This window comes from Chiloscyllium plagiosum, unplaced genomic scaffold (assembly GCF_037043375.1).
Source record: "Chiloscyllium plagiosum isolate Xiang-an unplaced genomic scaffold, Cpla_swu_hap1 HiC_scaffold_44, whole genome shotgun sequence".
NCBI lineage: Eukaryota > Metazoa > Chordata > Chondrichthyes > Orectolobiformes > Hemiscylliidae > Chiloscyllium > Chiloscyllium plagiosum.
Genome location: NW_028270182.1, coordinates 6,429,332 through 6,456,556, shown reverse-complemented (window position 1 = coordinate 6,456,556; position 27,225 = coordinate 6,429,332). Strand labels below are relative to the sequence as shown.

The window sequence follows — 27,225 nt, the reverse complement described above, 5'->3', positions numbered from 1 at the left end:
CTTTAGCTTCATGTCCAAGGTATTGGTAGTGTGGCTACGTTCCACACAGAGTCATTGTGGACTCCCTAAGAGCCAGTAAAGTCACAAAAGATGCAGAGAGCTGCCCACCCATAGGCACAGGCAAAAACACAGAGCCACATCCAGACAGATCCATGCAAAGGCACTCTCTCACACTCACACACTCACTCTCTCACTCTCTCACTCACACATACACACAGTCTGTCTGAATAGGAAAGGCTTGGCGGGATATGGACCAGGAGCAGGCAGGTGGGACTAGATTAGTTTGGGATTATGAACTAGTTGGACTGAGGGGTGTGTTTCCATGACCACCTCTGTCAAACCTTTCAGTGGTGTCCCCATCTCCTCCATGTGCATCGGTTAGTATTCCTGCGTTGGGACGTTACAGCAGATTTCTGACTTAAAATCTAATTCTGTTGAGTTTATTTGCATTAATCATGAGCTACGCGGGGCGTTTGAAAGGCCACTTTACTGCTGGATTTACTGTGGCCGAAGGCTTGACTGACAGATCAGTGCATCAGATGCTAGTTATTGCTGGAGGTGGGGAGAGAGAGAGAGAAAGTGACAGCTCCCCGACTCTCCAGTGAACTGGGAGGAGTTAAAACAGCGAGAAAAAGTTGGAAAGGAACTTAGCAGTCAGTCTGATTTCATAAGTTTAAGAGGAAGGGAATCCAGGAGTGAGTTGGCTGCACTGGGTTGGGCCGGGCTACAGTTTTTGGGAGGAGAGAGAGCAGACACTGATAACTGGAATTGGAATCCACGTCCCTTTTTGGTGAGTTTCACACTTCGGGAATAGGAGAGGGGGGAGAAAAAATTCTCAGAGATTGGAAACCCGGAAGTTACAAAAAAAAAAGACCGAAGGAAACTTCACTTTAAACTAGGAATGCGTTTGTGTGAGTATCTTAAACAGCGCGATTAGTGAGACTTCCTGTGATTGCTGTCCCTCGGTAGGGGTTGGCTCGATTTCAGTTTTCATGGAAACTGAGTGATATTCAGTGAAAAGTCAAGCATTTTAAAACCCCCTTCACGTTTCAGTAGCAATAGGGCCAACCCTGGGAGGGTTATTTTTATACATGTGAGTGGACAGACTTTATTTTTCTGCGTTAAAGCAAGCCTCTTCCCCCACCCCTCACCACCCCCCCCCCCCCTTCCCTCCCCCAGATTCCTTCAATTCTCAAGAGGCTGGGATTATCCTCCAGTCCCAATGTGACTTGCCTATTGAAATTCCTCACGCGTACCCCATCTCTCTCTCTGCCTTGGCTCCCATATTGGGCACTTTGCACACCCATCCTGTGGGATCTGCCCTCTTTAACAGCCAGTCACTACTGGCTGTAAACCATGTGGGTGCGCACACCCTGTGCCATTGCGCAGGGAGTGCCGCACTGTCAGAGGCGCCACCCCTCAGGTAAAACCAGTCCTGCCTTCTTCAGACACCCCATAGAGTGATACAGCACAGAAACAGATCCTTTGGTCCTTCTCGTCCATGCTGACCAGATATCCTAAATTAATCTAGTCCCATTTGCCAGCATTTGGCCCATATCCCTCTTAAACCTTCCTATTCATACGCCCATCCAGATGCCTTTTAAATGTCATTGTACCAGCCTCCACCACTTCCTCTGGCAGCTAATTCCATACACGCACCATCCTCTGTGTGAAAAAGGTTGCCCCTGAAGTCCCTTTTAAACTTTCCTCTCTCACCTTAAACCGATGCCCCTCTAGTTTTGGACTCCCCTACCCTGGGGAAAAGACCTTGACTATCCACCCTATCCATGGCCCTCATGATTTTATAAACCTCGATAAGGTCACCCCTCAGCCTTCGACGCTCCAGGGAAAAAGCCCCATCCTATTCAGTCTCTCTCTATAGCTCAAATCCTCTAATCCTGGCAACATCCTTGTTAATCTTTTCTGAACCCTTTCATGTTTAGCAATATCATTCCGACAGTAGGGAGACCAGAATCGAGCGCGGTATTCCAAGAGGCCTAACCAATGTCCCCTACAGTCGCAACATGACCTCCTAACTCCTCCACTTGATACACTGACCAATAAAGGCAAGCATACCATGAAGGGGTGAAAGGGAGGTTGGTGGCACCGGGGTGTGCTCCCCAGTTTCTTGGGATCGACGTTTATCCCTCGAATCTACTATCATCAAAATCTGATCACGTTAATTACTCACTGCTGTCTGCTGGAGCTTGCTGTGTGTGAATTGATCACTGCATCTTCCGTGTCCCAGCAGATGAGACCCACTAATGGCTAAGTGCTTTGAGGGTTGCGAGAGAGGTGCTATAAAAACGCCAGCTCTTATCGCAAGCCATTTAGGTTCAGCAGTTTGAAAATCTTGGGGAATGTCCCAACTCCACCTCAGTTGAGATGTAATATTGTGCTCCTTGTTTTCTGGTTTTCAAACATTGGAGGCGATTATCTGTCACTGCTCAATCTTCTGTAACCAAAGGACTACAGTAAGTCATGTTTCTGTGCTCTGCCTGTGTACTTTAACCTTTGAAAAGCCAGTTCAAACGTTTTTCACCTGAGAGCAGCTGGGACTGGATTGTGCTCGTGCTGTTTTTTTTTGTTTTTGCTTGTGATCGAACACAGCCCTTAAACCCATGATGTTCTAACCAAGTGATCTCTTTAACCTCCTCCAGTCCAGCAACCCTCCAAGATATGTAGCCTCCCCACAAGTTCCTCCCACTCCCTCCCTCCCTTTCCCTCTCACTCCCTCCCACTCCCACTCCCTCCCCCTCCCCCTCCCACTCCCTCCCACTCCCTCCCCCTCCCTCACTCTCCCTCTCTCTCACACACACTCACACTCTTTCACTCTCTCACCATGTCTGAAAACTGACCTCTTTGTCAGGAGAAGTAGGCCATTTAGCCCATTGGATCCTGCTCAGCCATTCAGTGAGATCCTGGCTGATGTGATAATCCTCCAGTTTCCTGTTCGCTGTCCCAGACATTTCCTTACAGAACTCCAAAGTGTTTTCTGTTGTCCACAAAATGCCGAAGTGAAAGCCCATTGAGTACACCCCAACCTTCCGATTAGCATCCCACCTGTACCCCCCTTCCCGATCCCCATAACCCAACATTTCCCATGGCCAACCCACTCTAACCTGCACCTGGAGGAGACCGGAGGAAACCCACACAGTCCTGGGAAGAGTGTAGGCGAAAGTGAGGACTGCAGATGTTGGAGATCAGACTCAAGATTGGAGTGGTGCTGGAAAAGCGCAGCAGGCCAGGCAGCATCCGAGGAGCAGGAATCAGGATGATTCCTGATGAAGGGCTCCTGCCCGAAACATCGATTTTCCTGCTCCTCGGATGCTGCCTGGCCTGCTGTGCTTTTCCAGCACCACTCTAATCTTGACACTGAGACAGTCGCCCGAGGCTGGAATCGAACCCGCGTCCCTGGCGCCGTGAGGCAGCAGTGCTAACCAGTGAGCCACCGTGCCACCATTTCAGAGGGCAGTTAAGAATCAACCCCATTGCCGTGGGTCTGGAGTCATGTGTAGGCCAGAGCAGGCAAGGATGGCAGATTTTGTTCCCTTACGTGCTTTAGTGACCCCCCCAGATGGACTTTTACAACGCCCGGTTTCTCGTCACTGAGGAGAGATTTCTGTTCCAGACTTAGCATGTGCCTCACCATGTCTGTACCGCTCACCAACTGATGCCAATCCCATTCACCTGCACTTGGTACATATGTCCTGTCTTTTTTAAGTGCTGACCCATTTGATTGGTCAAATGCAAGTTTTGTGAGTTGTTGATGTGGGATTTGAACAAATGTCCCCAGAAGATTAATGTCTCAGCTGTAATTCCAGTAACATTGCCACTGACTAACTGGATGTCCTTCTCTCTTGTTATTTTCTTTTAATGGTGCAGAGCTATGGTATGGATTCGGGAGGTGAACTCTTCAGTTCCCTGACGGCGAGGCCAGATTCCGGAAGGTTCCGGCTCTCCGGGCAGAAGCCCCCGGTGGGATTGGGATCCAGCTCCTCCGACGACGAGGGCTTTCAGGACTGCGAGCTGAGAACGCCCGAGGGTCAGGCGCAGGATGGACCAGTCGGCCTGGCCGTGGGGGAGGGTAGCAGTGCCAGTCCGACAGGCAGCCTGTCTAGCTGGGGGCTCCGAGCGGCGCCGGCTGGGCCCCCACCCCCTGCCGAGGGCACCTCTCCGTCGGAGGCAGCAGCGAGCGAGCTGCCCATCATGAACTGGGAGACCCTGGAGAGTCACATCGCCGGCCTCCAGCTACAGGAGGACGAGAGGCAACAGGCCCGAGAGCGGAACCGCAAAACAGGCATCGCTGCCAGAGAAGGGTCGGTGAGTGTGCCAACCGCCCACCGGCACGAGTAATGGGGTGGCCAGTTGTTGCCCTGGTGCCTGGGAGCCAACGCTGGAACCGTGTTGCTGCAATAAGACAGATTTCCAGACTCCCGGAGCTCTGGGGAAGTACAGGGAGTGGCTGGGAAAGCCAGTAATAGAGATGTTCAGCATGGAAACAGACCCTTCGGTCCAACCCGTCCATGCCAACCAGATATCCCAACCCAATCTAGTCCCACCTGCCAGCACCCGGCCCATATCCCTCCAAACCCTTCCTGTTCATATACCCATCCAGATGCCCTTTAAATGTTGCAATTGTACCAGCCTCCACCACTTCCTCTGGCAGCTCATTCCATACACGTACCACCCTCTGCAAGAAACTGTTGCCCCTTAGGTCCCTTTTCTATCTTTCCTCTCTCACCCTAAACCTATGCCCTCTAGTTCTGGACTCCCCCACCCCAGGGAAAAGACTTTGCCTATTTACCCTATCCATGCCCCTCATGATTTTATAAACCTCTATAAGATCAACCCTCAGCCTCCGACGCTCCAGGGAAAACCACACCAGCCTATTCAACCTATCCCTACACTGCACTGAATGGCCTGTTTCTGTGCTGTGAAACGTTTTATCTCTCTTCATGACCCCCATCAACAACACCTTGTCGTTTGGAAACCTCCATCACTTCTCCTCAAAAGGGTCGCTCAATCCAAAACGTTAACTCTGATTTCTCTCCACGTGTGCTGCCAGACCTGCTGAGCTTTTCCAGCAATTTCTGTTTTCGTAACCTCCATCCCTTTGTCGTTATAATCTCTCCCCTTCTACTGTCCTTCAGCTTTTGGAATACTGCATTCAGTATGTGTGAGGAGCGAGGCTGGCCTTAGGGATTTGGGAGGGGTTGTGGTTACTGAGGGTGAGGAAGTCTATTGTCAGGCTGTCTCGGGAAATGTATTCCCCAGTCTGGAAGTGGCTTGAGTCATCTCCCTGTTTGCTGCCTTGAGTCTTAGTTAGTCTGTTTGATGAAGGCTGAGGCACTCTGGGTAGTTTCAGTTGTGGCCTAGCAGACATGGTTCCTTATGCTCTTTGTGGCCATACTGTGGGTGGACAGGGTAGCGGATTTTCTCCTACAACAGAACTGCACGCAGTATTCCGAGAGTGGCCTAACCGATGTCATTGGTTTGCGTTCCCAGTCTGACGGGCGTTCCCTTTTGTATTCCAGCCGCGGGGCAGAAGGAGAATGGAGAGATTCAGCTCCTGGGAAAGAGCAAGCAACAGCAATTGGCAGATGACGAACTTTCACTGCACCACGAGGTAGGGGCAGAACACGTGAGCTGGTCAATATTCTCTCTTAACCAAGACTGGCCCAAATGCAAGTCGATAGACTTCCTGCAACTGAACGGAAATAGTCCTCAGAGCGCTGTGCATCATGGTATGGGGCAGCGCTGCTCAGTGTTAGTTCACTGTCTCTACCTCACAATCTCTCCATCTCTCTCTCTCTCTCTGTCTCTCACCTCAAAGTCATAAATATTGGAGCTCCCCCACACAGAGACTCCAGAATGAAATTCCAAAATGCAATCCCTCTGCAGCACTGTGGGAGCACTGCAGCCCCAGAGATAGACAGTGGTGCAGGACTCCCATGGCACTCACCCTCTGACAGTGCCCGCTCCCTCAGCACTGATCCTCCGACAGTGCGGTGCTCCCTCAGCACTGATCCTCCGACAGTGCGGTGCTCCCTCAGCACTGATCCTCCGACAGTGCGGTGCTCCCTCAGCACTGATCCTCCGACAGTGCGGTGCTCCCTCAGCGCTGATCCTCCGACAGTGCGGTGCTCCCTCAGCGCTGACCCTCCGACAGTGCGGTGCTCCCTCAGCGCTGACCCTCCGACAGTGCGGTGCTCCCTCAGCGCTGACCCTCCGACAGTGCGGTGCTCCCTCAGCGCTGACCCTCCGACAGTGCGGTGCTCCCTCAGCGCTGACCCTCCGACAGTGCGGTGCTCCCTCAGCGCTGACCCTCCGACAGTGCGGTGCTCCCTCAGCGCTGACCCTCCGACAGTGCGGTGCTCCCTCAGCGCTGACCCTCCGACAGTGCGGTGCTCCCTCAGCGCTGACCCTCCGACAGTGCGGTGCTCCCTCAGCGCTGACCCTCCGACAGTGCGGTGCTCCCTCAGCGCTGACCCTCCGACAGTGCGGTGCTCCCTCAGCGCTGACCCTCCGACAGTGCGGTGCTCCCTCAGCGCTGACCCTCCGACAGTGCGGCGCTCCCTCAGCACTGACTCTCCGACAGTGTGACACTCTCTCAGTGCTGACCCTCTGACAGTGCGGCACTCCCTCAGCACTGATCCTCCGACAGTTCGATGCTCCCTCAGCACTGATCCTCCGACAGTGCGGCGCTCCCTCAGCGCTGACCCTCCGACAGTGCGGCGCTCCCTCAGCGCTGACCCTCCGACAGTGCGGCGCTCCCTCAGCGCTGACCCTCCGACAGTGCGGCACTCCCTCAGCGCTGACCCTCCGACAGTGCGGCACTCCCTCAGCACTGACCTTCGACAGTGCGGCACTCCCTCAGCACTGACCCTTCAACAGTGCGGCACTCCCTCAGCACTGACCCTCCAACAGTGCAGCGCTCCCTCAGCGCTGACCCTCTGACACTACGGCGCTCCGGCAGCGCTGACCCTCCAACAGTGCGGCACTCCCTCAGCGCTGACCCTCCGACACTGCCCGCTCCATCAGCACTGACCCTCCAACAGTGCCCGCTCCCTCAGCACTGACCCTCTGACACTGCCCGCTCCCTCAGCACTGACCCTCTGACACTGCCCGACCCTCAGCACTGATCCTCCGACAGTGCGGCACTCCCTCAGCGCTGACCCTCCAACAGTGCAGCACTCCCTCAGCGCTGACCCTCCGACACTGCCCGCTCCATCAGCACTGACCCTCCAACAGTGCCCGCTCCCTCAGCACTGACCCTCTGACACTGCCCGCTCCCTCAGCACTGACCCTCTGACACTGCCCGACCCTCAGCACTGACCCTCCGACAGTGCCCACTCCCTCAGCACTGACCCTCTGACACTGCCCGCTCCCTCAGCGCTGACCCTCTGACAGTGCCCACTCCCTCAGCACTGACCCTCTGACACTGCCCGACCCTCAGCACTGACCCTCCGACACTGCCCGCTCCCTCAGCGCTGACCCTCTGACAGTGCCCACTCCCTCGGCACTGACCCTCTGACAGTGCCCGCTCCCTCAGCACTGACCCTCTGACAGTGCCCGCTCCCTCAGCGCTGACCCTCTGACAGTGCCCACTCCCTCAGCACTGACCCTCTGACACTGCCCGCTCCCTCAGCACTGACCCTCCGACAGTATCCACTCCCTCAGCACTGACCCTCCGACAGTGCCCACTCCCTCAGCACTGACCCTCTGACAGTGCCCACTCCCTCAGCCCTGACCCTCTGACAGTGCCCACTCCCTCAGCACTGACCCTCTGACACTGCCCGACCCTCAGCACTGACCCTCCGACAATGCCCACTCCCTCGGCACTGACCTTCAACCTGAGGTGGGTGTGCCGATTCTGCCTCACTGTTGGGTCCAGCCCCCTGCTCAGATCCTACCACTTCATGGTGTCTCAGTGAATCCTTGGTCATTGTGTCCCTCTCTCCTACAGGTTCCACAGTCGGATGAACCTGCAGCTCTGTTTCATCAACGACAGCAGCAGTGAGAGTGAGGCTGAGGAGGCAGTCGGAGGAGCTTCCAGCACACCGTCCCCTCAGGTACTGAGAGCGTTCATTTGCTTCTGTTCCACGGGAGACAGGCCCTATTTGTCAGTGCAGCAAGGTCACACTTACTGGTTCAGTGCTGTTTCTCTGACATCTCATTGAGATGTTTGGCCCTGAAGCCTGGGAACTTTGTAACAATGAGGGTTTAGTTTAAGAGGTGTGTGGGTAAGCAGCTCAGAAAGGCAAATTCAGCCCATCATCCCCTTTGGAAAACACCATCTTTTCAAAGCCTGCAGTGCACACAAAATTTGGGATTGTAGTACACAGTGAGGAAGGTCCGAAAGGCAGGCTGCTGAGTTTCCGTCTGTGACACCGCGACTGTAATGTTTGCGTTCACAGCCAACCACAAGTGAATCCTCCCCCATTGAGGGGAGTCTGGAATCCCGCAGGAAGGAGCTGGAGAGTGAGGCCAAAAGAAGTCTCGCCTTGTTACAGCGGAGACTCGACCAGGAGAAGCAGCTACTGCGGGCAGCCGCCGAGCGGGTGAGTGCGGCCGATTGTTGCTCAGGAGCAAGTTTGTTCAGCGTTCCAAACTCACACAGGCACAAGCTTCCAGGATGGATGTGGCTCCGCACTGTCGGAGGGTCAGCGCTGAGGGAGCGCCGCACTGTCGGAGGGTCAGTGCTGAGGGAGTGCCGCACTGTCGGAGGGTCAGCGCTGAGGGAGTGCCGCACTGTCAGAGGGTCAGTGCTGAGGGAGTGCTGCACTGTCGGAGGGTCAGCGCTGAGGGAGTGCCGCACTGTCAGAGGGTCAGTGCTGAGGGAGTGCTGCACTGTCGGAGGGTCAGCGCTGAGGGAGTGCTGCACTGTCAGAGGGTCAGCGCTGAGGGAGTGCCGCACTGTCAGAGGGTCAGTGCTGAGGGAGTGCTGCACTGTCGGAGGGTCAGCGCTGAGGGAGTGCTGCACTGTCGGAGGGTCAGCGCTGAGGGAGTGCTGCACTGTCGGAGGGTCAGTGCTGAGGGAGTGGGCACTGTCGGAGGGTCAGTGCTGAGGGAGTGCTGCACTGTCGGAGGGTCAGCGCTGAGGGAGTGCCGCACTGTCGGAGGGTCAGCGCTGAGGGAGTGCTGCACTGTCGGAGGGTCAGCGCTGAGGGAGTGCTGCACTGTCGGAGGGTCAGCGCTGAGGGAGTGCTGCACTGTCGGAGGGTCAGCGCTGAGGGAGTGCTGCACTGTCGGAGGGTCAGCGCTGAGGGAGCGGGCACTGTCGGAGGGTCAGCGCTGAGGGAGTGCCGCACTGTCGGAGGGTCAGCGCTGAGGGAGCGCCGCATTGTCGTAGGGTCAGCGCTGAGGGAACACCGCACTGTCGGAGGGTCAGTGCTGAAGGAGCGCCGTACTGTCGGAGGGTCAGTGCTGAGGGAGTGGGCACTGTCGGAGGGTCAGTGCTGAGGGAGTGGGCACTGTCGGAGGGTCAGCGCTGAGGGAGTGCTGCACTGTCAGAGGGTCAGCGCTGAGGGAGCGCCGCACTGTCGGAGGGTCAGCGCTGAGGGAGTGCTGCACTGTCGGAGGGTCAGCGCTGAGGGAGTGCCACACTGTCGGAGGGTCAGCGCTGAGGGAGTGCTGCACTGTCGGAGGGTCAGCGCTGAGGGAGTGCTGCACTGTCGGAGGGTCAGCGCTGAGGGAGTGCCACACTGTCGGAGGGTCAGCGCTGAGGGAGTGCTGCACTGTCGGAGGGTCAGCGCTGAGAGAGTGCTGCACTGTCGGAGGGTCAGTGCTGAGGGAGTGGGCACTGTCGGAGGGTCAGCGCTGAGGGAGTGCTGCACTGTCAGAGGGTCAGCGCTGAGGGAGTGCTGCACTGTCGGAGGGTCAGCGCTGAGGGAGCGGGCACTGTCGGAGGGTCAGTGCTGAGGGAGTGGGCACTGTCGGAGGGTCAGTGCTGAGGGAGTGGGCACTGTCAGAGGGTCAGTGCTGAGGGAGCGCTGCACTGTCGGAGGGTCAGCGCCGAGGGAGCGCTGCACTGTCGGAGGGTCAGCGCCGAGGAATCGCTGCACTGTCGGAGAGTCAGCGCTGAGGGAGTGGGCACTGTCGGAGGGTCAGCGCTGAAGGAATGGGCACTGTCGGAGGATCAGCGCTGAGGGAGCGGGCACTGTCGGAGGGTCAGTGCTGAGGGAGTGCTGCACTGTCGGAGGGTCAGCGCTGAGGGAGCGGGCACTGTCGGAGGGTCAGTGCTGAGGGAGTGGGCACTGTCGGAGGGTCAGTGCTGAGGGAGCGCTGCACTGTCGGAGGGTCAGCGCCGAGGGATCGCTGCACTGTCGGAGGGTCAGCGCTGAGGGAGTGGGCACTGTCGGAGGGTCAGCGCTGAAGGAATGGGCACTGTCGGAGGGTCAGCGCTGAGGGCGCGGGCACTGTCGGAGGGTCAGCGCTGAGGGCGCGGGCACTGTCGGAGGGTCAGCGCTGAGGGCGCGGGCACTGTCGGAGGGTCAGCGCTGAGGGCGCGGGCACTGTCGGAGGGTCAGCGCTGAGGGCGCGGGCACTGTCGGAGGGTCAGTGCTGAGGGTGCGGGCACTGTCGGAGGGTCAGCGCTGAGGGCACGGGCACTGTCGGAGGGTTAGCGCTGAGGGAGCGGACACTGTCGGAGGGTCAGCGCTGAGGGCGCGGGCACTGTCGGAGGGTCAGCGCTGAGGGAGTGCCGCACTGTCGGAGGGTCAGCGCTGAGGGAGTGGGCACTGTCGGAGGGTCAGCGCTGAGGGCGTGGGCAGTGTCGGAGGGTCAGCGCTGAGGGAATGCCGCACTGTGGGAGGGTCAGCGCTGAGGGAATGCCGCACTGTTGGGCAAACCATCTTTAAACGAGATGTTGAAGATCAGACAATCTGTGCTATCTTGGCTGAGTGTAAGATATCCAGCAATTTGATGAAAAACATAGAGGTTTTCTGATCCCCTGGGCCCATTACCTTCCTTCACCGAGTTAAGAATCACACAACACCAGGTTATAGTCCAACAGGTTTATTCGGAAGCACTAACTTTCAGAGCATTGCACCTTCATCAGGTAGTTGTCAGTCATTAACAACCACCTGATGAAGGAGCAGCGCTCTGAAAGTTAGTGCTTCCGAATAAACCTGTTGGACTATAACCTGGTGTTGTGTGATTCTTAACTTTGTACACCCCAGTACTACACCGGCTCCTCCAACTCGTTCTTTCACTGAAAGTGAGCTGCTCCCCGGAGGCTGTGTACAGAGTCACTGCTGGTTTTAACAGTAAAAAAGTGATTCCGCCTCTGAAAGTCCCTGATTGGCTTGATACTTGCTGAGGTTGGAAAAGATGCTATGGAAATCTTCTTTTCTTTCCTGTACTCTGTGAGTTCCATAACAGAAGTGATTTTTCTCTCCCTCAGCTGAAAGATGCCGAGGGCAGGGGCAAATCTATGGAGCGAAGAGACCTGCAAACAATGAAGCTGCCGCAAATCTGGAATCTGCAATCACACCTCTACTCGCAAATTCACGGTAAGTCTGTCAATCTCCACGGGTGGGAATAAGGAGACAGTGTAGAGAGAACTTTACTCTTACCTAACCCCGTGCTGTCCCTGTCCTGGGAGTGTGTGATAGGGTGACAGTGTAGAGGGAGCTTTACTCTGTATCTAACCCCGTGCTGTCCCTGTCCTGGGAGTGTGTGATAGGGTGACAGTGTAGAGGGAGCTTTACTCTGTATCTAACCCCGTGCTGTCCCTGTCTTGGGAGTGTGTGATAGGGTGACAGTGTAGAGGGAGCTTTACTCTGTATCTAACCCCGTGCTGTCCCTGTCCTGGGAGTGTGTGATAGGGTGACAGTGTAGAGGGAGCTTTACTCTGTATCTAACCCCGTGCTGTCCCTGTCCTGGGAGTGTTTGATGGGGTGACAGTGTAGAGGGAGCTTTACTCTGTATCTAACCCCGTGCTGTCCCTGTCCTGGGAGTGTGTGATAGGGTGACAGTGTAGAGGGAGCTTTACTCTGTATCTAACCCCGTGCTGTCCCTGTCTTGGGAGTGTGTGATAGGGTGACAGTGTAGAGGGGGCTTTACTCTGTATCTAACCCCGTGCTGTCCCTGTCCTGGGAGTGTGTGATAGGGTGACAGTGTAGAGGGAGCTTTACTCTGTATCTAACCCCGTGCTGTCCCTGTCCTGGGAGTGTGTGATGGGTGACAGTGTAGAGGGGGCTTTACTCTGTATCTAACCCCGTACTGTCCCTGTCCTGGGAGTGTGTGATAGGGTGACAGTATGGAGGGAGCTTTATTCTGTATCTAACCTCGTGCTGTCCCTGTCCTGGGAGTGTGTGATGGGGTGACAGTGTAGAGAGAGCTTTACTCTGTATCTAACCCCGTGCTGCCCCTGTCCTGGGAGTGTGTGATGGGGTGACAGTGTAGAGGGAGCTTTACTCTGTATCTAACCCCGTGCTGTCCCTGTCTTGGGAGTGTGTGATGGGGTGACAGTGTAGAGGGAGCTTTACTCTGTATCTAACCCCGTGCTGTCCTTGTCCTGGGAGTGTGTGATGGGGTGACAGTGTAGAGGGAGCTTTACTCTGTATCTAACCCCGTGCTGTCCTTGTCCTGGGAGTGTGTGATGGGGTGACAGTGTAGAGGGAGCTTTACTCTGTATCTAACCCCAGTGTTGCGAATGTGAGGTACCAGAATGGAGCTTGTTCACTGTCAGCCGTCCAAATGATTTGTTTTCCTGCTCCCTCACCATTACCCCCTCGACTTCACTAAGCATTTATCATTGAAACCTCAAAGTCGTGATTTCCATTCTGCCCCTTGGTGTGTTGTCTGAAACCCCAGAGTTAGCTTTTTGTGTGTGACTCTAATGCCCATTTTCACTGTCTGTAAATCTTCAGGCAGTCTCTCCAACATCCAGTAGAACGTTACTGCCGTTAAATTAGACAAAGACTAATTTCAGGCCTCACTCGATTCTCCATCCCTTTCCCCAGTGAAATTCAGGGATTAAACCAGTCTGTTCCCCAACCTCCAACTTCAAGATGAGCTTCTGCCCTCAGTTTGACAGCTTTGTGAAGGTTTGATCATTTCTATCTTTGTAGCATCACTGACCCAAGGCCCCACCCTCTTCCAACTCCACCTCCCTGACAGCCTCATCATCCAGGCCTTTGACTCATGTCTGCTCTCCAGGTCCTGCCCTCCTAATCTGCGATCATCCAAAACTCTGCTCTGTGTGTGTGTCCAAACTCTCCCAATCAAACATCCTGACCTTAGAATTCTCACCCTTGTTCTCGAATTCTCTCCAGTGCCTCACTGACTCTATCTTTCCCACTCAGTAATCTCCTCCTGGCCCTCAAGCCTCCCGGATATCTCTGCCCTTCCGATTCCAGCCTCTTGGCCATCCCCCGATTCCCACCACTCTGCCACTGGCGGGGGGGGCTGTGCCTTCAGCTGCCTGAGCCCTGGAATTCCTTCCCTAAACCCCTCTGTCACCCCACTCCTTTCGTAAGACCAACCTCTTTGGTCACTTGTCCGTAATATCTCCCTATGTAACATGGTGTCCTACCTAACCCTCCTCCAGTGAAGCACGTGGAGTCATTTTGTTACATTAAAGCCTTATTTTGCTTCCTTTTGTGGAATGTGGGTGATGTTCGGGTCGTCCAGAATTTATTGTCCTTGGGAAGGTGGTGGTGAGCTGTGTGTAAAACAGGAGCAGGAGTCGGCCATTTGGCCCTTCGAGCCTGACCCGCCACTCGAAATGGCTGATCGTCCAACTCAGTCGCCTATTCCCACTGTCTGCCCTTGCCTGATGGAAACAGAGGGAGCAGGCTGAGTCATGGGGGCAGAGTCCTTGTGTGTATTGAAGGCTGAGATAGATTCTCGATCAGTCGGGGTATCCAGGGTTACAGGTGTCAGATCAACCAGGAGCCTATTGAATGGTAGAGCAGTCTCAAGGGGCTGAATAGCCTTCTCCTGTTCCTATTCCTTCTGATCTTGTGAGAAGAGGCAGCTTTTCTGAACAGCTGCACTGTGTGTGGTGTGCTGTTCAGAAAGGGAATTCCAGACTCCTGACCCAGTGACAGTGAGTCACGTAGGAGTTGTTATCTGCGGTTTTAGACCTGTTCTGGTCTGACTTGTATTGTCAGCATTTACCTTGAAGGTGACTTTGCTTTCTCTCTCCTGAGAGATTCGTAAGAGCTGAGGAATATTTAGTCAGCGGTGCCGACAAGACTGAGTCAGATTTTCTGATCCCGCATCTGAAGGTCGTGAATTCAAGCCTGAACTTGGGGAGCTGAGTACTTTGCTGTAACCATTGCTTCATGAAAGGTATTGCCTCTTTGATCGGGGCATTACCCTCACTTGTAGTTGAGGGGCAGAGAAATGTTATTTAAGAAGCCTGTGCTGTTTGTTACAATATGCTTTTGCGTGCAGTTCTGGCTTCTGTAATATCAAAAGATATAAAAGCTAAAGTCACATTGTCCTACCATACCATGGGGCTAGAGACAACCATGGTGGGTTTAACCTGAGGGTCACCACTCTGTTATGGAGCAGGTCAGACCCCCTCAAAATACTTTAAGAATCGATTCTCTACAGTGTGGAATCAGGCCCTTCGGCCCAACGAGTCCACACCGACCCTCCGAAGAGTAACCCACCCTGAACCATTTCCCTCTGACTAATGCACCTAACACTATGGGAATTTAGCACGGCCAATCCACCCTAACCTGCACATTTTGGACTGTGGGAGGAAACCGGAGCACCCGGAGGAAACCCACGCAGACACGGGGAGAATGTGCAAACTCCATACAGACAGTCACCCGAGGGTGGGATCGAACCCGGGTCCCTGGCGCTGTGAGGCAGCAGTGCTAACCACTGAGCCACCGTGCCACCCATTAAGAAGGTAGCCTAGACCTTAACATTTTCCTATTTTAAAGATAGATGTGAAGTACTGTGTTGCAGATGGGATGCACCTTGTCAAACAACTCAACTTTAAGCAAAACACAATTTATTTAAACGCTACAGTTAAAATACAAACTGAAAGAAAGAGGAATTTAGAATACCTCAACTACTGGAAAACTTAACCAAGTAACAGATACAGTACCTGTTACTAATTAACTGTTACAATATAGGAACATCCCATAAACACACCCCTTGGTAAATTCAGACACAGGTTCTCACATGCAGTTCTCCAATCCAGGAGGAAATAGACATCAAGAGAAAATTCAGGAGCTAGGAGAGTACATTGCGGAAAAAAGCAAAACTCGGACATCTGGATCAGTGTGAGTCGGCCACACTCATTCAAACTGTCTTAGACAAGAACCCCAAGGTCTCTGAAGTTGATTACTCTAGTCATTCAAGCGCCTCTGCCTTACAACGTTTCTTCAAAAAAAAAGGACAAAATAATCTCTTAATGTCAGAAATCATAGGGTTGAGAAGGAGGGATCTTCACGGTAAACTCAGCCAGTTGGAAGTTGAACCCATGCAGTTGACATCACCCTACATCACAAACCAGCCTTCCAGCCAACTGAGCGAAGAAGGCTCAACTGAATTGAGAGCGGATACATCTCTGCATGGGTTGATACAGGTTGGGGCATTTATTTTCTCTCTGGAACACAGAAAGCCAACCTGCAATTGGCCTTTGAAATTCAGCAAGGGTTTGATAATGTTGAGTCCTTAGTCGGGTGGCGGGAGAGGGAAGTGAGACTGTATCAGGCTGTGCAAAGGAAATAAAGGAGCTAGGACCTACAGACGTTCTGTTAGTGACACCTCTTATTTGAGAGGAAGTGAGCGGATTTGAAGGGGAAATGGTTTGGCGAGAGAGCAAGTTCAGCTCAGGCAAAAGAGGGCAGTGCAAGGGAAAGTGAAACTCCCGGGGTGTGGTTGCAGTTAATAATATCGAGACATTTAAGAAGAAATTGCAGCGATGATTAAGGAGATGTGGGAGAGCTGGGGAAGGGAAAAGGGCTCACGTCAAGTAGAAATGTAGGGGAGATGATGGCCTAGTGGTACTGTCACTAATCCAGACAGCACAAAAACATTCCGGGGAGCCAGGTTCAAATCCCACCACACCAGAATTTAAATTCAGTAATATAAAATCTGGAATAATGATGACTATGAGACCATTGTCGATTATTGGGGGGCAATACCCACATGGTCACTAGCCATCCTCACCTAAGGACAAGGCAGGGAACTATAGACCAGTGAGCCTGATATCGGTGGTAGGCAAGTTGTTGGAGGGAATCCTGAGGGACAGGACGTATATGTATTTGGAAAGGTAAGGATTGATTAGGGATAGTCGACATGGCTTTGTGTGTGGAAAATCATGTCTCACAAACTTGATTGAGTTTTTTGAGGAAGTAATAAAGAGGACTAATGAGGGCAAAGCGGTATTTGTGATCTATATGGACTTCAGTAAGGCGTTCGACAAGGTTCCCCATGGGAGACTGGTTGGCAAGGTTAGATCTCATGGAATACAGGGAGTACTAGTCATTTGGATACAGAATTGGCTCAAAGGTAGAAGACAGAGGGTGGTGGTGGAGGGTTGTTTTTCAGACTGGAGTCATTTAACCAGTGGAGTGTCACAAGGATTGGTGCTGGGTCCACTACTTTTCACTTTTTGTATAAATGATTTGGATGTGAACATAAGAGATACAGTTAGTAACTTTGCTGATGACATCAAAATTGGAGGTGTAGTGGACAGCGAAGAAGGTTACCTCAGATTACAACATGATCTTGACCAGATGGGCCAATGGGCTGAGAAGTGGCAGATGGAGTTTAATTCAGATAAATGCAAGGTGCTGCATTTTGGGAAATCAAATCTTAGCAGGACTTATACACTTAATGGTAAGGTCCTAGGGAGTGTTGCTGAACAAAGAGACCTTGGAGTGCAGGTTCATAGCTCCTTGAAAATGGAGTCGCAGGTAGATAGGATAGTGAAGAAGGCGTTTGGTATGCTTTCTTTTATTGGTCAGAGTATTGATTACAGGAGTTGGGAGGTCATGTTGCGGCTGTACAGGACATTGGTTAGGCCACTGTTGGAATATTGCGTGCAATTCTGGTCTCCTTTCTATCGGAAAGTTGTTGTGAAACTTGAAAGGTTTCGGAAAAGATTTACAAGGATGTTGCCAGGTTTGGAGGGTTTGAGCTACAGGAAGAGGCTGTACAGGCTGGGGCTGTTTTTCCTGGAGTGTCGGAGGCTGAGGGGTGACCATAGAGGTTTATAAAATTATGAGGGGCATGGATAAGGTAAATAGACAAAGTCTTTTCCCTGGAGTCGGGGAGTCTAGAACTAGAGGGCATAGGTTTAAGGTGAGAGGGGAAAGATATAAAAGAGACCTAAAGGGCAACTTTTTCACACCGAGGGTGGTACGTGTATGGAATGAGCTGCCAGAGGAAGTGGTGGAGGCTGGTACAATTGCAACATTTAAGAGGCATTTGGACGGTTATATGATTAGGAAGGGTTTGGAGGGATAGGGGCCAGGTACTGACAGGTGGGACTAGATTGGGTTGGGATATCTGGTCAGCATGGATGGGTTGGACTGAAGGGTCTGTGTCCATGCTGTACATCTCTCTGACTCTGTGACCTGGTCTGGCCTACATGTGACTCCAGACCCACACCAGTTGGATGTGATTGTCTTTGGCTAGGCCCAGCATCTATTGCCCATCCCTAATTGTCCGGAGTCCCAGTCACTGAAAACAACGAATGCTGGAGATCATAGCGGGTCAGGCAGCATCCGTGGAGAGAGAGCAAGCTAATGTTTCAAGTCGAGGTGACTCTTTATCAGAGCTGAAGGGAAGTGTGGAGGGGACAGCACTTGCGCTTAGTGAGGGGTGTGATGGTGGAGTGCTGGGGGAGAAGGGGTGCTGATTAGTGCAAATGAAGGACCTGGAATGTGAGAATGGCAGAAGAATGATGTGTCTAACTGCCAGACTGGGAAGGACAGACACAGTCCAACTGGAGTAGGGAAGGGAGCGGAGAGAGGACGTGTTGACAGAGAATGCAAACAGTAAAGCTAAAATAAAAAGGGAAGGAATGTGAGTGGGTTCACAACCTGAAGGTGTTGAACTTAGTATTGAGCCCAGACGGCTGTAACATGCCACTGGCACAGTGCTCCTTGTGGGAACTTACTGTGTACAAATTAGAACGTAGAACATTCCGGGGCAGTACAGGTCCTTCGGCCCTCTGTTGCGCCGACCTGTGGAACCCAATCTGAAGTCCATCTTCCGGGTGCTGGCAGGTGGGACCAGATTGGGTTGGGATGTCTGGTTGGCATGGACGGGTTGGACCGAAGGGTCTGTTTCTGTGCTGTATATCTCTACGACTCTGTGTGCCAACCCATTTAAATTTGGCGACACTACTACTGTTGCAAGCAATGCGTTCAACGCCGCTACGACTGTCTGAGTAAAGAACCTATCTCTGACACCTATCCTGTATCTATCACCTCTCAATTTAAAGCTATGTCCTCTCGTGCTCGCAGGGTTTTATGACGCCTCCAAAAACTAACCCGCTCTGGGATAGTGAGCCTGCGAAAGGCCTAAAATGTGAAAAATTGTACATTCCCCTATGTTCCCCCTGTATCAGTGCAGCCATTTGGCGTGATTCCCAGACTTTTTGTTCAGTGTGTGCGTGGAACTGGCCTTTGGGATGTGTCCTTGTTTTTATTTGTCCAGCTGCTGGCAGGGATTCTGCTGATTCACTGCATAAACATCATCCTCATTCCCCCTGCCCCTTCCCCTCCCATGCCTTGCTCCCCAATGGTCTGAAGACTGGGTTCAACAGTGGGCCCTTTGCCCCACTGCAGGGGGTCACAGTCTTGAACTCAAAAATCAGAACAGAAGGTGACCTGGCTCATTGTGTCTGTACTGGCCCTTTTGAAGAGCTTGCTAATAAATCACACTTCCCTCCCTGCTCTTTCTGCACTGCCGTGCAATTTTCTTCCCCACCCCATCCCCCCCTTTCAAATGTTTCCTCAACTTCCCTTTTTGAAAGTTCCTCTTGAATCTGCTCCCTCTGAGGCAGTGCATTCCAGATCGCAATGGCTTGCTGCGTCAGAAACTAATTCTCCTCGTTCCCCTCCACCCCCCCCCCCCCCAACATCACCAGATCCTTTAGCTGGCATCTACAATCGATATCGCTTTCGGTTTTGGCCCATTGTCAGTGGAAACCGATTCCCCTCCTTTATTCTGCCAGTGCCATTATAGTTAAGCATATTTCAACATTTCTAAAGAAAATAATCTTGACCACTCCAGTCTCTCCTCATCTCCTGGGACCTTTTCTCGTAAGTCTGTTTTGCAGCGTTTCCAAAGCCTTGATGAATTGGATCCAGTCCTCCAACTGAGTCTGAAGCAGTAATTCATAAAAACTCAGTTCTGGTCTCCTTGCAGTAGGAAAGATGTTGTGAAGGGAGCAATGCTGTGTAAGCTAGTGCTTCCAATTAAACCTGTTGGACTATAACCTGGTGTCGTGTGATTTTTAATGTTGTGAAACTTGAAAGGGTTCAGAAAAGATTTACAAGGATGTTGCCATGGTTGGAGGGTTTGATCTATAGGGAGAGGCTGAATAGACTGGGGTTGTTTTCCCTGGAGCATCGGAGGCTGAGGGGTGACCTTATAGAGGTTTATAAAATCACGAGGGGCATGGATAGGGTAAATAGACAAGATCTTTCCCACAGGGTAGGGGAGTCCAAAGCTATAGGGCAGAGGTTTAAGATGAGAGGGGAAAGATTTTAAAATGAGGGGCAACTCTTTTCATGCAAAGGGTGGTGCGTGTATGGCATGAGCTGCCAGAGGAAGTGGTGGAGACTGGTACAATGACGCCATTTAAAAGGCATTAGATGGGTGTATGAATAGGAAGCCTTTCGAGGGATATGGGCCAAGTGCTGGCAAATGGGACTAGATTAGGTTAGGATATCTGGACGGCATGAACTAGTTGCACCAAAGGGTCTGTTTCTGTACTGTACGACTCTATAACTCCGCTCATGTTCACTCTATGGCTCAGCTCATGTTAACTTCCTTGTATTTTGCCTTCTGAACTCAAGATTCTTTTATTTTTAAATAAGATTTTGACCCTTGATTGTTGAGTGATTTCAAACAACAGATTTGCAGCAGGGTCTGAGATGGATAAATATTTGTTAAGCAAAGATCTTATGGGGATATGGGCCAAAGGCAGATATGCTGATTTAGGCCACAGACCGGCAATGATCTCATTGAGTGATGGAACAGGCTCGAGGGACTGAGTGGCCTACTCTTGTTATTATTTAATGGATGGTGGTGGTGGTGACCCTAGCTTTTAATGTGTACCCGAACCAAGGTGGCATATTGATTAATGGCCCTTTTAAAAAAATAACAACAGTGGAACAAAAAGTATATATTTTAGATTAATATAAAATTGAACGGGGGAGATAATGCGTTGGAGGCCCTGTCATCATCATCATGGAGGCCTCTAGAGGGAGCACTCTCTAAGGACATCCAGGAGCTCTGGAGAGGAAAGTCTAGTAATTAGATTAGATTAGATTACTTACAGTGTGGAAACAGGCCCTTCGGCCCAACGAGTCCACACCGACCCGTTCTCCTACATTTACCCCTTCACCTAACACTATGGGCAATTTAGCCTGGCCAATCGACCCTAACCTGCACATCTTTGGACTGTGGGAGGAAACCAGAGCACCCGGAGGAAACCCACGCAGACACGGGGAGAATGTGCAAACTCCACACGGACAGTCGCCAGAGTAATGGTCAATTAATGATCCCAGTTTTAAAACGAAAAGTCAATGAATCCAGATGACATCCCCTTTTAAACGGTTACTATGGCAAAAAGTCAAATTGTGAAAGGAAGCTGAGTAAATTTAAATTAAAATATATTTGTATGTGGGGAGATGATGCCTCTGTGGTGCCCACTGATCATAGATCGTGTGCTGGAAGGGTCCTCCTTCAGGTTCCCCCAGGAGCAGATGTAACCATTGGAGAACAGAGGCCTTGAGTGATACTTTCCAACCAACCCACTCAGAGATGTTACGACATATCCTGTGGAGCAGGTGGGACTCGAACCTTGTCCTCTCAGCTCAGAGGTAAGGACAGTACCACTGCGCCGAGGAGGTCTTTTGTATGTGCACTGGAGATTACATGATCAATTCCCTTCCGTCAACGCCCTGTTGACACCGATCATGCGACTGGCCTCCCATGAACACTTGCAGCCACTGAATTCTGATTGGTCAATACTGACCCTGGTTTGGTTCTCCTGCTCAGGTCTCAACACCCAACTGATGGAGCTTCTGGAAACCCGGGATGAGCTGAAGACCAAGCAAGATGCCTTACTGGTCGAAATTGGAGACTTGACACACTGAGTGCAAATGAAGGTGAGTGCTTGGGTCTGTTAAAGGGATTGGGTGACCATTGTACTAGTCTGAAAGGGAATGGCTGACCATTGTGCTAGTCTGAAAGGGAATGGGTGACTACTCTGCTATGCGATCATTCCAAGCATGTAGCGAGTTCCAGTGGCTGCCTGCACTACCTCCTTTCAGAAGGCTTCTCTCTTCCTGTATGTATGCCGTTCCGTTTTCTTGGCAGAGTTGATTAGCTTCCCTTCTCTGGACCACAAGGCTGCAGTCCAGAGGGAGAGCTCTGTCTGGAGCTGCACAGTCAACAGTGCCTTCACTGAGCTGACACCTTCCAGCAGTCCAGAGGATTAAGGAGCAATCTGACACTCTCTGAACAGGCCTGAGGGAGCCCTGCGTTGTCAGAGATGCCTTCTTTTGGCTGCCATGTTAAGCTGAAGTCCCTAGTGCACTGCACACTGAAGGGGGCTGTAAATGGAGATACTGGAGTGGGGGGGTTATGGTTGTCATACAGAGAAAATTCCACACAGGGTCCTGAGGCCAATATTTACTTCTGAGTCAATGCCACTGTAGGCAACTGATCTGGGTTTATGTAGAACATAGAACGGTACATCACAGGAACAGGCCCTTCGGCCCATCATGTCTGTGCCGACCATTTCCCTGCTCATGATTGATTTCCCTCTATTCTCTGCCTGTTCATGTGTCTGTCTAAATGCCTCCATTTCTGCTTTGACCACCTCCCCTGGCAGTGCATTCCATGCAACTACCATCCTCTGTGTTTAAAAAAAAACTTACCTCGCACAACTCCTTTAAAATGGCCCCCTCTCACCTTAAAGCCACATTCCCGATGAAGGGCTTATGCCTGAAACATCGACTCTCCTGTTCCTTGGATGCTGCCCGACCTGCTGTGTTTTTCCAGCGCCACACTTTTCGACCCCTCTCACCTGTGCCCCCGAATGTTTGACATTTCCAAACTGGGGGAAAGACTATCCTTCCTATCTGTACACCTCATAATTTTATGTACTTCGATCAGCTCGCCCCTCAGCCCCCGGCTTGCTGTCTGCCACACTTTCAGTTGACATTAAAAGTGCTGTGGTACACCCGGAGGTGATGAAAGGTGATAAAGCAGAAGAATTTCTTTGCCTGCTCCCGTTGTTTGAAAGCACCAGCCGTGTAGCTGGATCCGGTCTGAAGGAGACCTTGGGATGCAGGATCATCATTCCTTGAACGTGGAGTCACAGGTAGACAGGGCAGTGAAGAAGGTGTTTGGTACGCTTGCCTTTATTGGTCAGAACACTGAGTACAGGAGTTGGGAGGTCATGTTGTGGCTATACAGGACACTAATTGGCGACTTTTGGAATACTGCGTGCAATTCTGGTCTCTCTGTTGGAGGAAGGGTGTTGTGCTTCTTGAAAGGGTTCAAAAAAGATTGGCAAGGATGTTGCCAGGATTACAGGATTTGAGCTACAGGGAGAGGCTGAATAGGCTGGCGCTGTTTTCCCTGGAGCGTCACAGGCTGAAGGGTGACCTTATAGAGTGTTATAAAATCATGAGGGGCATGGATAGGGTGAATAGACAAGGAATTTTCCCCAGGGTCGGGGAGTCCAAAGCTAGAGGGCATAGGTTTAGGGTGAGAAGGGAAAGATATAAAAGGGGCCTAAGGGGCAACTTTTTCACACAGAGGTGGTGGTACATGTGTGGAATGAGCTGCCAGAGGAAGTGGTGGAGGCTGGTACAATTACAGCATTTAAAAGGCATCTGGATGGGTGTATGAATAGGAAGCATTTAGAGGAATATGGGCCAAGTGCTGGAAAATGGGACTAAATTAATTAGGATATCTGGTCAGCATGGACGTGTTGGACCAAAGGGTCTGTTTCCATGCTGTACATCTCTCTGATTCTATGAGTCTAATTGATCTGTTTCCTTTCTCCCTCAGGTTCTGAATAATTCAACCAAAGAAAAACAGAAGTGAAGAGGTTTACACAATAGGGATTCTTTCCTTTCCTGTCTTTATTTTTTCATTTGTTTGCGAATTTTGCACCAGTGGGAAATCTCCGATTCCGGGTTCCAGTCCAGGATTCGAATCCGGCTGAATTCCAAAGTCGGGAGGGTTGCATCTTTGGAGCTGCTCAGTTCGTGTCCAGGGGCCTGCAGGAAACACGAGACAAGGGGGAGGGCATTCGGCCTGACGGGCCTGTCCTACCCCTCCTCACCCCGCCGCTCAGTGAGATCTCGGGGCCCCATCTGTATCTTCGCTCCATCTGCCGCCATTGGATTTTGCCGACCGTGAATCCACCTTATCCAGCGATTAATTCCTGGCCTGGCCCTCCCTCCCTCCCCAGTGCCGTCGCTGGGGGAGTGCCGCGCTGCTGAAGGTGCCATCTCCAGGGGCATTAGACTGAAATTATGTCTAACCTCTAAGCGACCGTGGAAGGTCCCACACTGGGGAGGGGTCTCCCAGATGCCCTCTGATCAATATTTATTCCTGAGCCAAGATCAGACCTACAAAAAAAAGTGGCATTTGTGGGATCTTGCTATGCGTAAAATGGATGCTGTGTTTTCCGCATTACAACGATGACTACACTTCAGAACTTCCATTGATTGGCTGTGAAGCACCTTTTCTGTTGGGATTCCTTTTTTATCAGGCATCACGTAAATGCAAGTTCCGTCTTTCCTGTGGGAAAGGCGGGATGCCCTCTCATCCTGAGGTAAAATGAGACCGTGTGCAGACCCTGGGTCCGAGTGGGGGGACTAAAGTCCGTGTGCCAACAACAACCTGCATTTATGTGGTGCCCTGAACAGGGCACGATCAATGGAATCATTGTCAGGAATAACTTAAGTCACATCAAGGAGGGACAAGACCCAGACATGTGTGTTGCAGCGGGTCAGTTTGACGAGGCATCTCCGAGACAGAGGGTTAGGGAGGGAATTTCAGATCTTAGGGTTCCCTAGATTGCTGAGGGCCCAGAGTCGGAGAGATGGAAATCAGAGCAATACATATCACGGCAGAATTAGAGGAGAGCTGAGATCTCAAATGGCTGTGGGCCTGGAGAAGATTACCGAGACGGGGAGGAGGTGAGACGCAGGAAGCGTTTGGAAGCAGCGATGTGAGTTTTAAATGGTCCAAATTGGCCAGTGAACACAGGGGTTTGGGGTGAATCTACTCCTTTTATGTCTGTCTTAGACTTGCCTGCTAAACAGAGGTGAGATTACACACCGGTTTTGAGAAGGCCATGACCAGGCTACTTGATAAATGTAGGCTTAACCTGTACAGGACACTCGACGTTTTCTGGTTAGTGTAGAGGTGATGGTTACAGAATTGTTACAGTAGTAACACCCACCGTGTCTGCACCAACTTGTGAAACCTGAAAGGGTTCAGAAAAGATTTACAAGGATGTTGCCAGGGTTGGAGGGTTTGAGCTACAGGGACAGGATGAACAGGCTGGGGCTGTTTTCCCTGGAGCATCGGAGGCTGAGGGGTGACCTTATCGAGGTTTATAAAATAATGAGGGGCGTGGATAGGGTGAAGAGTTTAAGGTGAGAGGGAAAAGATTTAAAAGGGACCTAAAGAGGCAACTTTTTCATGCAGAGGGTGGTGCGTGTATGGAATGAGTTGCCAGATGAAGTGGTGGAGGCTGGTACAATTACAACATTTAAGAGGCATCTGGATGGGTATATGAATAGGAAGGGTTTGGAGGGATATGGGCCAAATGCTGCAAACTGGGACTAGATTAATTTAGGATATCTGGCCAGCATGGATGAGTTGAACTGAAGGGTCTGTTTCTGTGCTGTACATCTCAGTGACTCCGAAATGCTGAGGAAGGGGGCAGATCTGAAATAAGACTGATATAAAAGCTGGAATAACTCCGTAACAGGTCTGACTTGATGCAGAATCCAAACTTTAGGAGATAAAGTCACTCAAGCTGAAACATTAACGTGGCTTCTCCATGACCTGGAGAGTATTTTCCAGCTTTTTGTTCTGTTCATATTCTCCCCATTCCCTGTACGGCTTTTCCCTTTACTCCTTTGTTGCCCACCCCCAACTGCCACGGAATGACTTCCTGGGCCATCGCAGAGGGCATTTCAGAGTCAGGCACATCAGAATTAGGAGCAAGGGGCAGGCCGTTCAGCCCTTGAGCCTGCCCCCCCCCCCCTTTCAATACAGTCACCTCAGCCTCAACTCGCCTTCCTGCCTGTTCCCCATAACCCCGTTACTAATTAAATTCTATCTCGCCCTTAACTTTACTCCATGTCCTGGTGCCCATTGCTCTCTGGGGGAAAGAATTCCGAAGGATGACACTTTGAGAGAAAAGGATTCTCCTCATCACCTTAAAAAGGGGACCCTACGTTTTGAAACTGTGCCCCTCCACTCCAATTCTAGATCGCTGCGCAAGGGGAGAAAGCATCTCTGCGTCCAGCCGGTCAATCCCCCTCAAAATCTTGGGGCCTCTCATTCTTCTAGACCCCAATTGAGTACGCATCCAAACCTACTCAGTCTCTCCTCCATCAGGCAATCGTGGCTTTGCAGGAATCACTCGAGTGAACCATCTCCAAGCTGCTTTCAATGACCCACAGGGATGGGAGAAGAAGGAGGCCATTCTGCCCCTTGAGTTGTGTTGGGGTTGTACAGGACATCAATGAGGCCTCTTCTGGAGTACAGTGTGCAGTTCTGGTGACCCTGTTATGGGGAGGATATGGGGAGGAAAGCTGGAGGAGGCTCAGAAGAGATTTACCAGGTTGCTGCTGAGAATGGAGGCTTTGAGTTCTAAGGAAAGGCTGGGGCTTTGTACATTGGTACGTAGGAGGCTGAGGGGTGACCTTATAGAGGTTTATAAAATCATGAGGGGTACAGTTAAGGTGAATGGCAGGTGTCTTTTCCCTAGAGTGGGGGGGATTTCAAGACTAGGGGGCATATTTTTAAGGTGAGGTGAAGGAGATTTTAAAAAGACATGAGGGGCAACTTTTTCCTACACTGAGTGGTTCGCGTGTGGAATGAACTTCCTGAGGAAGTGATGGATGTGAGTACAGTTACAACATTTAAAGGGCATTTAGATATGTTTGGAGGGATATGGGCCAGGAGCAGGCAGGTGGGACTAGTTTAGTTTGGGATTATGGTCGGCATGGACTGGTTGGGTGAAGGGTCTGTTTCCATGCTGTAGGAGTTTGAGTCCGCTCTGCCATTCAGTGAGATCACGGCTTATCTGATCATCCTCAACTCCCATTTTCTTGACTTATCGCTGTCCCCCCCCGATTCCCTTGCTGATTAAAAATCTGCCCATCTCAGCCTTGAAAATACTCAGTGAGCCAGCTTCTGCAGCCCCCTGTGGTAGTGGAGGCCTGTCTTTCTGTAAGCAAGAAAGTCCAACCGTGTATAATTCTCAAGATGTGGTTTGACCAATGACACCCCCAACTGTAATGAACTTCCCTACTTTTACACGTCTAACACCCCCATCCCTTCCTCAACCCTTAGGCCAACATTCAGTGTTTAATGGGTTCTATCAGTTTTGAAAATGCAGGAAGTATCAGTTGAGATTGATAAGGGCCGGTTGGGGGAGGATGAAATACTCTGGGGATTTGTGTTTCTGGAGTTCCCAACAGCCCCCCCCCCCGGTCTGGTCCCAACAGACTCCCGTTCCCCTCGCTGTGCCTCCCACATGGTTCCAGACAAGGCCTGCAGCTCTGAGCCTATTTGTGAAGGCCGTATTATATAGGCTGCTTGTAACACAGGCCTAGCTGTGACAATGAGGGCCACAGCTCAGTCAGTATTCCCATATTAATCATTTTATTTTTTTTTGTATATATTTAGATATATATTTTTTTAAGTTGCTGTTTTCCACATGTTAACTGTTACCACCACGTTGTTGAAAAGAGGGAGCAAATAAAATGTTCGGGGAGGCAATAAATGTTCAGAAAAGTG

At 51.5% G+C, this 27,225-nt stretch overlaps 1 protein-coding gene across 3 annotated transcripts; it reads left to right on the top strand.

The window, feature by feature from the left end:
- The first annotated feature begins 678 nt into the window (after positions 1-678).
- Positions 679-27,225, top strand: LOC122544305 (schwannomin-interacting protein 1-like). 3 transcript variants are annotated; one of them, XM_043683446.2, is made up of 8 exons: positions 679-790; positions 3,886-4,323; positions 5,538-5,629; positions 7,970-8,075; positions 8,421-8,564; positions 11,408-11,516; positions 21,220-21,329; positions 23,245-27,225. In XM_043683446.2, exons 2-7 carry the CDS (start codon positions 3,895-3,897, stop codon positions 21,315-21,317), a joined length of 978 nt encoding a protein of 325 aa, XP_043539381.1. In that variant the 5' UTR covers positions 679-790; positions 3,886-3,894; the 3' UTR covers positions 21,318-21,329; positions 23,245-27,225. The 3 variants fall into 3 exon arrangements, with proteins under 3 accessions (XP_043539381.1, XP_087839085.1, XP_087839086.1); XM_087982959.1 differs by having other exon boundaries at positions 775-911; XM_087982960.1 differs by lacking the exon at positions 679-790 and adding an exon at positions 2,455-2,474.

Bases quoted from the DNA above. Each gene is read 5' to 3' on its own strand.
- LOC122544305 (XM_043683446.2), top strand. From the start codon at position 3,895: ATGGATTCGGGAGGTGAACTCTTCAGTTCCCTGACGGCGAGGCCAGAT. The intron at 4,324-5,537 runs GTGAGTGTGCCA...TTTGTATTCCAG, and splicing joins TCGCTGCCAGAGAAGGGTCG to CCGCGGGGCAGAAGGAGAAT. The intron at 8,076-8,420 runs GTACTGAGAGCG...TTGCGTTCACAG, and splicing joins CCAGCACACCGTCCCCTCAG to CCAACCACAAGTGAATCCTC.